We start from the raw sequence: 17,206 nt of genomic DNA, 5'->3' as shown, positions 1-17,206 counted from the left end.
CCTGTGTCGAAGATAAATCATCCAGTACATTGGGATGGAAATCGGCGGCTGCGGTGATGGATGCGGATGGCGGCGAACAATCGGGTGAGATGTCCTCGTTGTCCGACAGACTTGGATTGACCTGGTCGTTTCCTTAGTGAAAAAATGAATTATAAAAAATATTTTAAAATTGCTCGGGGTCGTGGTTCAGGCAGCGGAGGATAGTTAATCAACTACAAATTCTTATAAATTTAATATGAATAAATTCTAGACTCTTAAATGCTAAAGCGCTTGTCGGCGTGGCCAATAATTTAACGAAGAAAATTTTATACTTTTCTGCACTGAAATATTTTCAAAGCGTAGATTGGGGCCCCTTTTAAAACTTATAACTCACGTGAATTTCCTTGGCGGTCGTGGTTTTCTTCTTTAGATCAAAAATCGTTTGATCGGCGGCAATCCAGGCTTCGGTTTCAGCATGTGGGGAATTTTGATTTGATATCTCCTTCACCGAATTAATTAAGGGATAATTTACTTTAAACTTCTAATTTATCGATTGATGAAAACAGAAATTTACAAATAACAAATAAATTGGCCTAAAATATCGGCTCACAAATAGAACATTTAAAATCGAACAAGAAATTTTCACAAATAGGTCTTGGTAACTATAAAAAGAGATCTGCACGGAGAGGATTTCAAAAGGGAAGTGCTGTCTTTTCTCTAAGCTTCTTGGCTAGACCTTTCTTCTCAGAATCTCGATGTAATAATTTGCATAAAAATTTGCCATTGGTAGAACGCTTGTGACGTAGATGTGACGTCAATGGCAGGCAGTAGAATATAATTCTTTAATTACAATAATAATTCAATTTGTGTAATTCTTAAAACTGCTTAATCTTATAGACATAGTTCCTCTCATACAATGTACATGTGCTAGCGTAAATGATAAGGCAGGGTTGGTGTCTGATAATAGATTAACATGTGTTGCTTTCAAACGATCACCTTCTTGGTGCTATTTCGATGCACTGTGATTGGCTTAGACCTGCCAAAGAGATTTAATTTCCATGTGGTTCAGTTGAATTAAATCATTAATAAATTAATATTCTTATACAATTTTTGTTAGGTTTGAGACTGTTATAATTAATTTCTGCCATTTTATCAATAATATAATTTCATGCTATGACCTATTTAGTTACAATAAGACCTGACATATAATATAATTTCTTAAATAATAAGTAATTTCAACGATAACACATACATTTTATTTTTTTATTTGAAATTCTTGATCCTTTATTGATAGTTTTATAATTTTTAGAGATGGTATTATATCTTACGTGAAGCCAGCGTGACATTTGACAATACTTTGAATCAGTCAGCTGCGTTCGAAACTGTTTTAAAAACATCCGATCGATAGTAAACAAAGTGTAACCTCAAAATCAGTGAGCGATTCATAAATAATTTGTGCTTTATTTGCAAAATAATTATAATTTTATTGAATAATTTTCCTAGAAAATATTCGGTACAGAACGGTACTCTTATCAAATATACAGTTATTGATAAGTAAGCTTTATCGCTCGGTCGCTAACTATTCCTTTAGCAAATTCTTTCATTTTAAAAGGTAATCACAATTTTTTCTCTCTTCTCATGAGATCTATTTGAAAGATTCATCACAATATGTAAAAGGCAGGACAGAAGTTGCAGGAAAGGAGGTAGATGCAATTTTTGGAGATGCAATTACTGGATTGATGGATTTGATGGGTGTAGTTGGTGATAGGACTGGTAAAGGAAATGGAAGGATCAGTGATAGGGCAGGTTTTACTTCTGTCTGTCCTGCCTTTTACATAGGTGAAACCACCACTGCCCTAAACCTCCATCAACAATCACAGGGCTTCCTTTGAAAATAATACTTCACTACCCATCCCCACCCATGGCTCTGAGCACAACAAGAACTTTGATAAATGCTTCAAAGTCAAAGTCCTTGCCACTCTCCCTCCATCAGAGCTGAGAAATTTCCAGAGCTCAGCCGGTATATCATCTGGTCCAGTTGCTCTATGATTTTTCATTTTTGAGATAGCTCTTCTTACCTCTGCTTCAGTGATTTCATTTATAGGTCCCTCTGTCCTTGGTTGCTCTACTTCTGGCTCTCTTGGGAATTCCTCATTCAACAAGTGTTGGTAATATTCATACCATCTTGAACAGATGTCTTTGTCTTCAGAATTTTTTGTTCTTCAATTTGTTCATTTCATTTATCATTCTGATTCTCTAACCTGTAACTCCATAACTGGATTCGTATGGCTTGGCCGGATACAAATATAGTGAAAATTAAAAAAAAAAGACTAAGAAATTGTCAAAAACCACATATTTTATTAAAAGTAAAAATACCGGTTTTGGTTGTTGTTAAACAGAGTTTATCAGAGAATGGTGTAACAACCGAAACCAGTCTTTCTACTTGTAATAAAATCTATGGTTTTTGACAATTTCTTAGTATTTATACTCAATATGAATAATTACAACAACATCAACTTATCAGCTGTACGAAAAGTACGGTAATGATAATTTATTTAATTAATATATTCACTCACCGAACTAACCACATGACCTCTGGAAGTTTTGAGAATGACCGTTCGACTGGAGTTAATGCTGGACTCTAGATATTTCTGAGCTCTGAGATCATAGAACATAACCATTCCCACACCAGTGCCGATGGTCAGTATACTGCCTTGGAAGCTACACGATCGTATACCTGAAAAGACAATGGAAAAGAACCCGATAAATGTAAAATCACAACTAATGATTTAATTTCTTGGTGCATTTATTGAAATCACAGTCTTCCAATTTAATATTCCCCGATCTAATACAATAATTATTAGAATAGCAGTCATAATATTTATAATCTGGATAATAATATACTATAGAGCAATAACAGAGCTGTGCTTCTAGTGGAGAAGATTGTTTTAATTTTCGGAACAAAATATTTCAAATTAATATTCAATTTACAGTTTTGAGTGCTAAGTAGAAGAAATTTTGTTATCAATTCGCATCTTAATTTTTCTAAATTCAAAATTAATTGTTTCAAGTGTTTGTATTTTGTTTCGATGTGGAAATTAGTGAAGAATTGAAAAGTCGCACATACCCTTTATTTGGACAATTTATTTTATGAAATTGGGATGAAAAGAAGTTTTGGACTGTTGTCCTTTTCTTTGTCCTCAAGTTGATTGTAAATCATAAATAAATAACAACTAGAGACCCCCTGGGTTGAATAACTCGCTCATGATCTCTGAGGTTTGAAACTTGTAATTATACAGAGTTGGTGACAATAATTATTATGGAAACAGCTAAATATATATTTTAAAAGTATGATATTACAGTAGTGGGTTCTATGGGAATCCTATTCCAATTGAAAAAAAAACGTTCTGTCGCTTCAAAACTTTTGTCCGCTATCTTGGATCCAACTTCAATTCGAATCCAGCTTCATTTTGAATCCAACTACATTTTTTCAAATGGAAAAATGGTCATATGATGCTTGATTTCGATGCAGAATTTCAAAGGAAAATTAATGGCGAAACCTCAATATCGATATCTCAAACCGTTTCAATGATCTCAGAATTTGAAGGTACTAATGAATTACACAAAAAATGAAATGAATTAATACATTGAATAATCAAGTGTTAGTGTTACTAATAGTAGATTCTACTCACATTTCAACATTTTGAACAAAAAAATTGTCATAACAACTGACAACTGTTAACGGAAGCGAGTTAATATATAACTTATAAATAATTGTTGTGTATTGTCATAGAGAAACAATAGCGTGAATAGATATCCCATGGAATAGGGAATTTTGTCGCAACTTTTACTGTTATCTTTTGCCGATTACTGTCGATTATTGTCAATTTTTACTGTTTTGTTGGGGTGAGAGTGTATGAACGCACTATTTGAGAGACTACCAGCGTCACACAGCTGCATGAGAAAGAACTACGTGAACTATCAGCATGAGATAACAGTAAAAGTTGCGACATAATCGCCCTATACCATGGGATATCTACTTATGCTATCGTTTCTCTATGGTATTATTCAGCTGAAATCAAGTGTCGGCGCATAAAGTCTGTATGTCTGACAGTCAAAAGTGAGAACTTCGCTAACGCTTGTTCAATAATATTGATAATTATTATTAAACGAAAATCCAAATTAAATGCTGTAGATCACCCCGAAGACTACTGCTACTGCAAATATTGACAACAGGGAAAACAGATAGATGGAAATTCAAATAATATTGAGTGACCTGGTTGGCTCAGGTTTGGTGTCAGAGTTTTCAGGTCGCACCAGATCAATTTCAGGGCCTCTGATAAGACCTAACGACTGTTTTTGAGGCAGCCGGGACCGACTACTAGACGTGTCTATCCGAAGCATAGTCTGTATGGAATAAGTTGAGACTTGACCCTTCATTTTAAACAATAACAGCGTTGCCAAATTGTGTAAAATTGCGACTTTGATAATCCAGTAGTGCTAGAAAGGATTAAAAAGTAAATGAAATTGTTTGATAAAATTAGAAAGAATCGCAAAAATATGTTTCTCTTTTGAATATTACTTCTCTCAGAATTATGAAATGACATAAAAATCAAGATTTCTCAACCAAAATAACGGTGGAAATGTTTATTGCCTATTGGAGTCTAGATAATTCTTATCTGATCATTCATTTCTTAATTAATGATTATGTTCGTCAATTTCGAGGCATTTCGAGCAGAAAACATAAAATTTACGACTTGCTGGAGAATTTTTTGTTTAAAAAGATAAGTGGGTGGTGGAAGCGAGATAGCTGCTCAGAAATAATTTTAATTATATTTTACAATAATTGTCAAAAGAACTCGGAAGAATGTTGTATTTTGGCCTCTGAGAAGTTTTAAAGTAGGGAGAGCCACTGCATGGTAAGCGTTTTTCACAAAATGTATGCTGAACGCTTTAAAAATGCAGTGTCTGAAAGCATAGCCACCTCTAATACAGGTGGTATTAAGCTGCGTACACATATTCGTGCTTCCAACCCACACCGAGCACGCTCCTCCCTCGTACCGCCCTCGTACCACCATCGAACCACAGTCGCACTGCCCACGCACCCATCATGAACGTTACGATTACGAAAGATGTTAGATCTTCTTGCGTTCCCCAGTCGAACCACTGTTGCTCGCCGGTCGATCATCAATCGCTCTGCTGGAGTGACGTTCGGTTGCGGAGCAGAGCTACAGTCTGTACGCACCTTTAGAGGTGGCTATGCTGAAAGCCAATGAACAGATTTATAGATGATGCAAGAGTGAATATGGCAACCCTGCTTCGAATAATCCAAGCAGTGTTCCGTAACAGACTTTCCTATTGCAGTCAGCTGCTTAAAGTAGGACATTTTGAGTCAAATACCTGAAATATTTCAAGCCTGCAGCTTCCACTTTTGTACACAATGTACACCATGCAGCCGTTCTCCTCTCTTAAAGGGCGATACCATATTAGGCGTCAACCCTATCAGCCACTCAGAGAGCTTTCTGCCCTGCCGACTCTAAAAATGCCGTCTGAAAATCCCTTAATATAGCCTCGCCCTGAAACTCCTTTGAGCACAAAATACGTTTTAGAGGAGGCGGAAGAGTAGAATACAGGAGGAGGAAAAGAAACGCGAAGGAAACGGAAAATTAGAAGGAAAAAGATGATGAAACAGAAAAAAAGCTAGAAGACAAGTTATAAAAATTAATATTAACTAAACAAGGGAATATTTCAAATCTTTCAAATCATTGAAAGAAACTAAAATATAGTGGTATTGACAATATCAACGTCTTTTTCTTTCGATAATGGAGAAATACCACAATATCTCTTACCATTCAATCAAATTATCAATCAAATTATAAATCCTCAAAAATTAGGTATAAAACTTACCACAACCGGTATATCTAGCAGGTATCTTCTTAATAGATTGCAAGGTCCTTGTATCCAAAAGCAGTGTATAGGATCTACAGCCTATTGCATAAATAGAGCCATCCTCCTGTACAGTCATGCATACATTCTCTTGAGCCGAGGGCAGCTTTCTTGACAAATTCTGTGAATAAATGACAAAAAAAATAAGGAATTTCATATCGATCAATAGATGAATTTCCACATAAATTGAAAGCACCTTATTTTCAAAATTTTTCTTCTCTGTCATCTGCTTTTATTGAGTGTATTCACATAATAAAAGTGTGTTTTCAAGGTTACAAACACAGTCAAGACTGGAAAAATTTTCGTCAAGAAAAATGAAGCTTCTCGGACTATTCGTATACACAACATCCAGTCACTGAAGGAGTTATCAACCGATAACACAGAGGAAACAACAGCTGACGACAAGGAGGCGAGTGGATAAAAAAACCCGGATAAAATTGTATCTATTATTGATCTTATAATCTACAATGAACAGTTCACTGGAATTGCATTCTCTTCTAGAAAATGATAATGAACTTTCAAATGTAAAATTGATGATTATTTTAACTATACACCTGAAGGTTCTGGGGTTAATACAAAATACTTTAATATCTATGTCATGAACATACGAAGTTTGAGTAAAAACTTTGACAGCTTTGTATATTGTCTAGAAAATTTCAAATTAATATATGATATAATAGTACTAACCGAAACATGGCTTGAAAATTATGAACCCACTCTATTCAATTATGATGGTTATCGAGTTGTAAACAAAAACGCTAAATATAATTCATTCATTTATTTATTTACATACAAAAGCTCACAGAATAAATCCATGAAGAGCCTTATTGACATCAACTAGTTTAGATACATAATATTTGATGCAAAATAAGAATGAAAAATAAAATAAAATTGTAAACACAATTTTTGAATACTAATAAGATAAGAAGAGGCGAAATGAAAAAATAAAATAAACCAATGATAATAGAAAATGAAGAAGAATGAAATAAAGATAATAAGAAAAATAAAATAAAGAATAAAATAGGGAATAGAGGAAAAATAAGGCTTTAGAAGAGAGAAAAAAAGAAATGAGGGAGTTTAGTATAATTATTTATCAATCATGAGTCAGCTATAGAGCGATATGCTAGTTCACAGGATTTCTTAAAGGTTTGGAAACGGTCAGCAAACGGATCAATGCAGTGGCTTATTCTATTGTACAAACATAAGTTCTGTATATGTAAGAATTGCAATGATGAGTCGTTCTGATAAATGGCATGTGAAACAGAATATTTGGTCTTGGTCTATTAAACGGGACATGAAGTTGCAACATACTTATAAATTCTGGCATGAATACTTGATTGTTTAGGATATTATTTATATAATAGCAAGAGGGAACCGACAGATCTCCTTTCTTCCAATCTTTGAACATTAAATATCAACCTTGGATTGTCTGTTGAAAAAGCTATCGGACAGAATGCGTTGAACTTTTTAAAATACCTTAAAAATTGATGGCATAAAACCATGTTGGAATGAGGAAATTGCGGGTCTTACATGGTTGAAAACTTTGCTATATAAAATATATTCAAATACCTTACTTGGAGAATTGAGGATAGTAATGGGACGAAAATTCGAGATTATGTTCTTTTCACCAGTCTTATGAACAGGTGTCGCCCTTGCAGCTTTCCATTTTTTAGGATATTTATTCGATCTCAAGGACAAATTAAAGATAAATTGTAAAGGTTGAATAAGAATATCTCTACAACCTTTTATAATGTATGCTGGAACACCGTCAAGTGTATTGAAAATTCTAGTCAGGGAATAAAAATACCACACAGATATAAGCCTTTGAAGCCATGGATTACTTCTGGACTAATAAAATCAATAAGAACTAAAGATAAATTATATAAGAGATCAATAAGAGAACCTTTCAACACAAAACTGAAACATGATCTTACAGCATATAAAAATTTATTAAATAGATTAATTGATGAAACAAAAACAAACTATTATCGATCAAAAATAGAGGAATGCAGGAGAGATAAACGTAAACTATGGAATAACATAAATGAAATCATTGATGATACAAAAAATAAACATGATGAATCAGAAATAGATTCAGCTGAATTAAATAGATATTTTTCGCAAGTTGGTAAAAACTTGGCTGCTCAAATTGAACAAAATACCACTACATCGGAATTTCCATAAAAGAGAACCAATGAATTGAATGCATCTTTTTTCTCAGTCCCGTAAATCCACCGGAGGTGATAGAAACTATAAAAACTCTGAAAAATAACTCTTGTCCAGGTCCTGATAATATTAATAATAGAACTCTAAAGCAGATAACAGATCTAATAGCTGAACCCCTCTCTTACATTGTAAATATATTTTTTGAAACCGCTGTATTTCCTGATTCATTTAAAATAGCAAACATTAAACCGATACTTAAAAAAGGTGATAAAAATAATCCAGGTAACTATAGACCAATAAGCTTAATTAGCAACCTTGCCAAAATATTTAAAAAATTATTTAAAATACGAATGATGAAGTTCATACAAAAAATAACATTATTAATGAAAACCAATATTGTTTCCAACCTAATAAAAGTACTGAGGATGCACTAGTATATTTTGTAAACAATGTAACAGATATGTTAAATTCCAAGAAAAGACCACTTGCAGTCTTCATGGATTTATCGAAGGCTTTCGATAATGTGGTATGGTATACCACATGATAAAATGTGCAACAAATTGGAGAAGTATGGTTTCAGAGGTCATTCATTAAAATTCATAAGAAGTTACTTGGAAGATAGATTCCGAATTTTAACAATAAATAACAATAAAAGTATAGAGAAACTGTCATCTTACGGCCTCCCCCAGGGAACTGTACTTTCACCAATATTTTTCATTCTTTATGTAAATGATTCGCTGAATATTAAGCTAAAAAATGGGAGAGTTTCATCTTTTGCTGATGATTCAGTTATTATATTTTCAGAAAATAATTGGAATGATACTTTCATTGTAGCAGAGCAAGATATGAATATTGTGAAGAATTGGATGGACTCTAATGCTTTGAGTTTAAATGTAGAAAAAAACCAATTACATAGCTTTTTCAGCAAATAGAAAAGGTAAACCTAACAATCAATATAAGTTAAAAATCCATTCAAACTGTTCTTCAATAAATCAACCAAACATTGATAAATGTTCCAGCCCTGTTATTAATAGGAAATCAAACCTCAAATATCTTGGTATATGGATCGATGAGTGTCTCAAATGGGACATCCATGTAAACTTCCTATGTAAAATTCATGTAAGAGACTAAAATACCTATCTTATAAATTTTATGAATTCAAAAATGTGCTATCTTTCTCAGAATGCAAACAGGTATATACGGCACTAGTAGAATCCCTAATGCGATATGGTTTAATAGTTTGGTGTGGGACTTTCGATACCCATATTAAAAACCCTTTTCTAGTACAAAAATTCATCAAAAAGACAATTTTAAAGAAACGTAGAACTTATAATAGTAAGATTTTGTTCAGTGAATTTGATGTTAGAACTATACGACAGTTATATCTTAGTTGCATAACAAATTACAGTTTTAAATACGAGCATAATTTCCCTCTAGCCGATGACATAAATTATAATCTTAGACCTAATACAATAAGAGAATATGAAATATATAACACCAACTCAGCTCTTCTTAGAAGGCAACTTTACTACATTAGCAGTAAATTCATAAATATACTAGAAAGTGAATTTCCACTTAATAATTTCCGAAATAATAAACACAGAAAAAGAGCCATAGAGGCATGGCTGAACTTGAATTATTTCCAATCGGTTTTATACAATAATCAACTTCATATTATAAATTATATTTTCGAACACTTCATACGCTAGATTCAAGTTTATATATTACATCCCTGATTAAGCTGATTCACGACTCACACTGGCGCACAAGAAATCTTCCTTTTGCCGGTGTTTTTGCCTCACCTACTGTACTTATGCACGTGAACATAAATTAAATCTTCATTTTATAACTATTATTTATAATATAAAGGATATCATTTCGTTATTATATCTAATTAAATAAATGTATGTATCTTGGTTTAAGTGCAGTAGCATATACTTATATTTATTTTTTGTAAAGCTTTTTTGTATTTTGTTTTTGGCAAATAAAATTCATTCATTTTCATTCAATGAAGGCGGAGCGGAGCGTGGCGTGGTCAGAGCGTTCATGATACACACAGGAAGCGTCTGAGCGTCAAGGGCCTAGAAAATGGCGTTGTCTAAGTTTGCACGGACATCACTTTGGGAGATTAATTACTTATTAATAATTAATTAAGTATTGGATATTAGTCACAACATTTACCAGATGGTGAGAGAATTGGTGAATTTTCAAAATTTATTTATTTATTTATTTACATTGTGTACAAATACTTAACATGAGGAAAGGCACAACAGGCTCATGCCCAAAACTGTCCCATTTCCAATTTATACTATACTGTCCAAATCAAAATGTTGGTTAAGTCACTTTCACTTTTCAAAATACAATTTACACTCTTCAATACTCAGATAAACAAGCAAATTTTTAATCAAATAGATACTATTAGAATCTAAAATTAAAAAATCTAGAACAGTAACTAAATAATTATTCAAAAAGTCTAAATTTTGAATGAAACTAGAAATTTTTGAGCTAAAAACTTCTCACTTTATAGAAAAACTTCTTAGAAATACGAATGAAATGGATTAGAATAGCCTTACTTTTGATTTCAAAGTGCAATAGATAAGTTTTCTTTTTTGAATAATGAAATAATATACATTGGAGAACAATTTGGGCAGACATTGAATATACTAGTGTACTAGATGTAGTAGAAAATGTAGTAGAACAAGAGCATTATTATGACTGGCAATCGCACTTTGACGCTCCGCTTGTAGACGCTCCAAAAAACAAACCAGCTTGTTCCAAAGTTGCATCTCATTACTTAACATGATATTGTTCACGACGCCCCACAACGCCCCGCTCCGCTTTCAGTGTGTTTGTGCCGCCCCAAGTGTAGTTTAAAGTCAAGTTGATAATCAGATTAGTGTGTTAGAAGGTAGTGGTGTGTTTTCAAGTGTATTCATTTAAAAACCGTGCTCCTAATTCAAAAAACACTCACTGAAATGGTTCGTTCAACAAAAGACTTCCTCTTCAGTGAGATTCACATTTATAGTGAGGTCTACGTTATAAAGAAGGCAGTGGAGAAAGATAGGGGAACAACGTTACCGATCCTCTGTCTTGTCAATGCCTTCTATAGACAGTAGCTGATACAGGTTTATTAATGTAATATTAACTGTCCATTCTCGTTTAAAATAATCAATTATATTTTAACCAATAAATTATATTTTTAAATTATATCATAATGAATTTACATAATTAAGATGAAATATTTAGTTAATTAATGATTATTGATTCTACATTGCTAAAAGACGAAATTATATTTTTCAATAATATAATGAATTTACATAATCAAGATGAAATATTTAGTTAATTAATAATTATTAATTCTACATTGTAAAAAGACGATCTGACAACAGAGCAAAGCGAGAAAGAGATAGCGCTATCCGCTTTGTTGAATGATAGACAAGGATAGCAATACCATTGCTAATCAAACACTGCCATTATAACGTGGACCTCCCTATAGTTCAACCAATACTCACCGAAATGAATCGTTCAACAAAAGACTTACTCTTCAGTGAGATTCACGTTTAGCAGTCAGCATTCAGCATTGAGGGCCGGCTGCGCCCTAACTTTGCCCTCCCAGGATTTGAATAAAGGCAGCTAATCAATCAATCAATCTGCTTAGTCCCAACCCAGATCACAATGAATTGTCAGACCCAGAGACTAGAAATCCTTGATGAAGAAATAATCATTGAACCACCCACATCTGATGATGTTGTCAAGGCCTTGGGAAGAATAAAAAGTAACAGAGCCCAAGGGATGGATGGAATTCCAGGGAAATTACTCAAGTATGGAGGTAACTCATTAACAGCAAAATTGGTTCATCTTATAAACTCCGTGTGGGAAACTGAAATTATCCCTGAGGATTGGCACATGAGCATCATATGCCCCATCTATAAAAAATCTGGTGTGGCGCACTCCTTGCCGTTATGAAAATTGATCACCTGACGCTAGTGTTCCCGCGCATCTCAAGTCTACTATTCAAAAATTTGAGCCAGCTGGTGACAGGGCAATAACGCTGGAGACAGACATGAGGTCTGCTATCTCTTCATAGTGAATGATTCAATAGAATCAACAATAATTTTCAATTGAATAATCACATTTTCTCGAATTTAAAGCTTATTTTCAATTTTAGGTGAAACTGTTACTGAACATTAATTGTAGAGATTTTCATGCTCAATCTACGCAACTTGATTTTTTTTTTGTTTAAATTGTATCTGAAGCCAGATAATTGAAAATCTAAAATCGGACTTTGCATTGATGGGATGGAGCTCCTGAAATTTTTACAGATATGGAACTTGTAGCAGTTGATAGAGCTTATCGATGACTGTTATAGGTATGAATTTGATCAAAATAAGTTTGAGGTGAACCAAGGACTGAACCAAGGAGACGGCATGGCACCAGTGCTCTCCAACGTGGCATTGGAAAGGGAGATAAGGGAGACTTTGGCTGACACAAGTGGTACATTAATAAATAAAACCCAACAGATCTTAGGGTATGCAGATGACCTTGACCTAGTGGGAAGATCGGTAGCGGCAGTCACAGAGATGTTTGAAAACTTGGAAAGGGCAGCTCATGAGCTAGGGCTAAAAATAAACTGTGAAAAAACCAAGTTCATGCACCAAAGCAGACGTCATCACAACAGAAGGACCTTCTCAGTGGGGGAGTATAGCTTTGAAAAAGTGAATGACTTCACCTACCTGGGAGTTAACATAGCGGATGACAGTGATGAGATGAAAGAAGTACAAAAACGGCTCAATGCAGGAAAGAAAACATACTTCTCTATGCTGCAGATATTCAAGTCAAGAAGCGTCCACAGGAGCATAAAGATCAGAATATATAAAACTATAATACGCACAGTGGTCACTTATGGAAGTGAAGTGTGGATATTATCATCCAAGGCTGCAGCAAATCTAGACCGCTGGGAAAGGGAAATGCTGCGTAGAATATACGGACCTGTATGTGATGAGGGTATCTGGCGAATAAGAAACAACAATGAATTAGCTGCACTTTATAAAGAGCCGCCCCTGTCTGTATATGTCAGACTGATAAGATGGGCAGGGCATGTGGAGCGGATGCCGGACACTCGGTCTCCCAGAAAAATATATATGGGACAACCGGGAGGCAGAAGACCGGTGGTAAAGCCAAGACTGAGATGGGTGGATGGCATCTCAAAGGATGCTGCAGAACTTCTTCGCATCAGGAATTGAACAATGAAGGCAAGAGATCGTGATGGATGGAGGCGCAGTATTGAGGAGGCCAGGGCTCGATTTGGGCTGTAGCGCCATCGAAGAAGAAGAAGAAGAAGAAGAAGAAGAAGAAGAAGAATCAATCATTCAAAATATTTTTATTGTCGTGAAATAGTTATTTGTATATCTAGAGTGAAAAGTACGACTTTTTCTCCCTGTGGGAAAAAGTTTGAAGCCCGAGGCGAAGCCGAGGGCAGCAATTTTCCTGAGGGAGAAAAAGTATTTTTCGCTCGTGATGTACGGTACACAACATTTTTCCTCCATCTACATTTTTTTATAGAAACTGCAAATAAAATCATTCTAATAACTTACGTATTGGTGACAATGATTCCTAACAACATAACCTAAATTAAAAACCTAAAAACCGGTCGTCTGATTGGCACTGCCGATTGCGCTATCTATCGGCAAAAGTTGTAACAATTATATCAGCTGAGCAGCTACCAAAAATGGCTGACTCCAGATCACGCGGTTCAGATTTGAATTGCAGATCAATAGTTATTTGTGCAACTAGTGCGCAAAGTGACAGTTCGCTGCACCGAAAGAAACGTTTACGCCCGAGCCGTAGGCGAGGGCGGAATGGTTTCTTGAGTGCAGCAGAGGAACTTTGTGCACGTATTTCACATTAAGTTTTTCCTACAGTTACCATTGAATATGAAAAGTGGGTAATTATGGGTAAAATTGCCTGAAATGCATCACATGTTTTTCTGTGTAATTTTATTATTGATAAAAACCTTAATCCTAAAATCCTAAAGTCCTCGTTGTCCTTGGTTATAATATATACTTAATGCTGTGCTCGTTATGCTTCGTTGCACCTCTGCTCACTATAGCAGCCCAGTCACTGTTACCAACTTCATTTTGATTTTGCTGCACTGTTGCTCCATATAACCTACTAAGTATTTTGCGTTGCCATGTTGCAAATCTGGAGTGCAGAAAAATTTTTCCCGCACTAGAGCGGAAAAGTGATTCTTTGCGTTCTGTAATCAGTGCAGCAATGACCACTTTTCAACGTAACTGTAGGAAAAAATATTTGTTGGCTGGTATTTTGAATAGAATAAAATATTTCAAAAAATTGTATAAATTTTTATCGTCTACTAATATTAAGAATATAATAATTATCATACAAACATATATTTCATGAGTTAATCAAATTTCTGGTTGTGGTATTGAATTCAGTTGACTCAATGACAGACACCTCTATTATGCTTTCTCATCTGAGCTTAGACCTTCTAACCTATTACAATGTAAGTTTCAAAATAGAGATGCTCCCCATGTTATTTAAATGGAGTCACTTCTACTCCCTAGGGAGTTTTTCTGTTTTTTACTACCGAGAGCGAAAAAGTGACACTTTAGTATTAGGTTTCAGGGAGTAAAGTAAGTACTTTAGACAGTAGGTGAAGGAAAAATACATGTTATGAGTTTGAAAAATTATACAGGGCTGGGCGGGGAGGTATTGATGATTTAAAATAACAATCACACATTCATTTTTAAAATGAATGCCAAAAAATTGTTTAGTGTGTACCTTCGATATTGCCATTATAAAAAAATTAAAGAGAAAAATAAAAAAATTGATTATGTACAAAAAATAACATCTTTTATTATATATATGTTATTATATATTCAGGACTACTTAATTTCTTTTATATTAAAAAGTTCCCGAAAAGTACTGTGGTGTTTTTTTACAAATAATGTTATGAGTTAGAAGGTGAACATTATACATTTACGCATACCCATTCATAAATGTATGAATTACCTATAAAGCTGTACCTTTTCATATGAACAGTATAGTGAGGTCTACGTTATTATGGCAGTGTTTGATTAACAATACTATTGCTATCCATGTCTATCATTCAACAAAGCGGATAGCGCTATCTCTTTCTCGCTTGCTCTGTTGCCAGATCGTCTTGACAATGTAGAATTAATAATTTATTAACAAAATATTTCATCTTAATTATGAAGATTCATTATTAAATTATTGAAAAAATGAATTTCTTGCTTAATAAAATATAATTGATTATTTTAAACCAGAATGAACAGTTGATAATTAATATCGGGGCACCGAGCTTCGCTCGTTATTTTTATTTATTGATAAACAGTGATCACAATTCTCTATATATATTGAGATTTATATATATTGATATATTATATATATTGATATATATTGATATATATTGAGATATATATTTCTCTATTATACTGTGTTTATATTTCACAGCTGGCTATATGTCATCTTATGAATTTCGGGGATGTGATATTTTGATTTTTCACATACTCACTCGCTCACTCACTTTTTTACTATCCACAGCTGTTTCAGCAAAGGATGAATTATCCTTTTAATGTCGTTCAGTGAGTTTTCCCAAGGATGAGGCCTAGTGCAATCGAATTTTTATATCATAAACCTACTGTGTTCCAAATTTCGTGAAAATCGTTAGAGCCGTTTTCGAGATCCGTTGAACATAAACAGCCAGATATAAAAATATATACAGAAATTGCTCGCTTGATATAATTGGATTTACAGAAATTGATCGCTTAATATATCAGGATTACATCAATAAACCTATATCAGCTACCGTCTTAAAGAAGGCATTGACAAGACAGAGGATCGGAAACGTTGTTCTCCTATCTTTCTCCAATGACATTATAACGTGGACCTCACTATACAATTGTTTATTTTAACGATCACATAAAATTGAACCTAATAATAGAATATATTTTAATAAAATAGAATAACTATTATTTATAAACGAGGGGTATCTGAAAAGTAGGTTACATAATTTTGTTTTATAAATTACATGTACATGGCAGGAAAAGGCTGAAACTTTCAGGGAACTTTTCAGGTTTAATGGTGCTGCCATGATTCATTCGTCAGTTACGGGCAATCCAATATGGACCTACCACTCACTTCTACCGCCGATTAGAAATACATGGTGACATCCGTTAATTATTGAGAAAGAATAAAAGTTAGACTGAAACTCACCGCAAGTTGTGTTGTGTGTATGGCTGATTACCCCATTTGGAGAAAGTTGCTAGTTAATTTGTCAAGCGTAATGTAATTTTCACACCAGAATCTGTAGCTCTGAAGAGTCTGTGGATGGATTTTTTTCAATCTGTCACCGGCTTAAACAATGCGGGTGATCACACCGACATATGTGTATCCATCAGCCGACGTTCCAATAAAACTCTGCTCGCAGACGGATGCTTTCAAGAATCACTCTGTGAGCAATATTCTCCAAGCGTCCGAGCGGACGTTTTCAATAGAGATCTCTCATCAAAAACCTAAATCACGTAAAAATGAAGATAGAAGAATGTTAGATTCGGATTCAGCGCATTGAAATTAATAATTTGGCTCGTTTTTGCTCGAAAAAATGAAAAATTAGATAATGAGGAATTGCTCAGGTTACCGGAACAGGTTGATTGATAAACCTAATCCCTGAAGTGAAGAAGATGATGAGATGAACGAAGGTATTCGGAAGTTGGTAGGCATGCTATTGATGTGAAAATGGTTTTCATATGATCCTAGTAGTGTATGATTTCTTTCGATTATTCTATTTTTTATCTTGCCGACTCCAGCTGACTGTGGGCACATTCTAATTACATTTTCCACTTATTATTAGAATTCAATGAAATAATTTTTTCCCACTCATTCAACTAATATTCAACGACAAGAGAACTCCACAAACATCTTCCCTCGACCAGATTCAGAGTGCAACAGACAACAGAGCAAAAAAGCTCTGTCGGCCCAAAGATGTTTTTGGTGTGAACACAAACCCTGCTGACGTTTTCTCTGTTGCTCTGCAGAGTATAATAGCTTCGTCTGAACATACCTTAAGGCTACA

The 17,206-nt window shown here is 34.2% G+C and overlaps 1 protein-coding gene across 1 annotated transcript in view; it reads right to left on the bottom strand.

Moving 5' to 3' along the window:
• Positions 1-17,206, bottom strand: part of LOC111056209 (DDB1- and CUL4-associated factor 12) — a 43,800-nt gene that overhangs the window by 10,772 nt on the left and 15,822 nt on the right. Inside the window, exons 6-7 of the mRNA XM_039435725.1 lie at positions 5,887-6,046; positions 2,556-2,716 (exon numbers count right to left, since the gene is read on the bottom strand). Coding sequence (XP_039291659.1) covers positions 2,556-2,716; positions 5,887-6,046 — 321 coding nt within the window. The remainder of the gene's footprint in view (positions 1-2,555; positions 2,717-5,886; positions 6,047-17,206) is intronic.

Source organism: Nilaparvata lugens, chromosome 9, assembly GCF_014356525.2.
Source record: "Nilaparvata lugens isolate BPH chromosome 9, ASM1435652v1, whole genome shotgun sequence".
Classification (NCBI taxonomy): Eukaryota; Metazoa; Arthropoda; class Insecta; order Hemiptera; family Delphacidae; genus Nilaparvata; species Nilaparvata lugens.
Note: the sequence above shows the minus strand (reverse complement) of the source record. Positions and strands in the feature narration are given on the sequence as shown.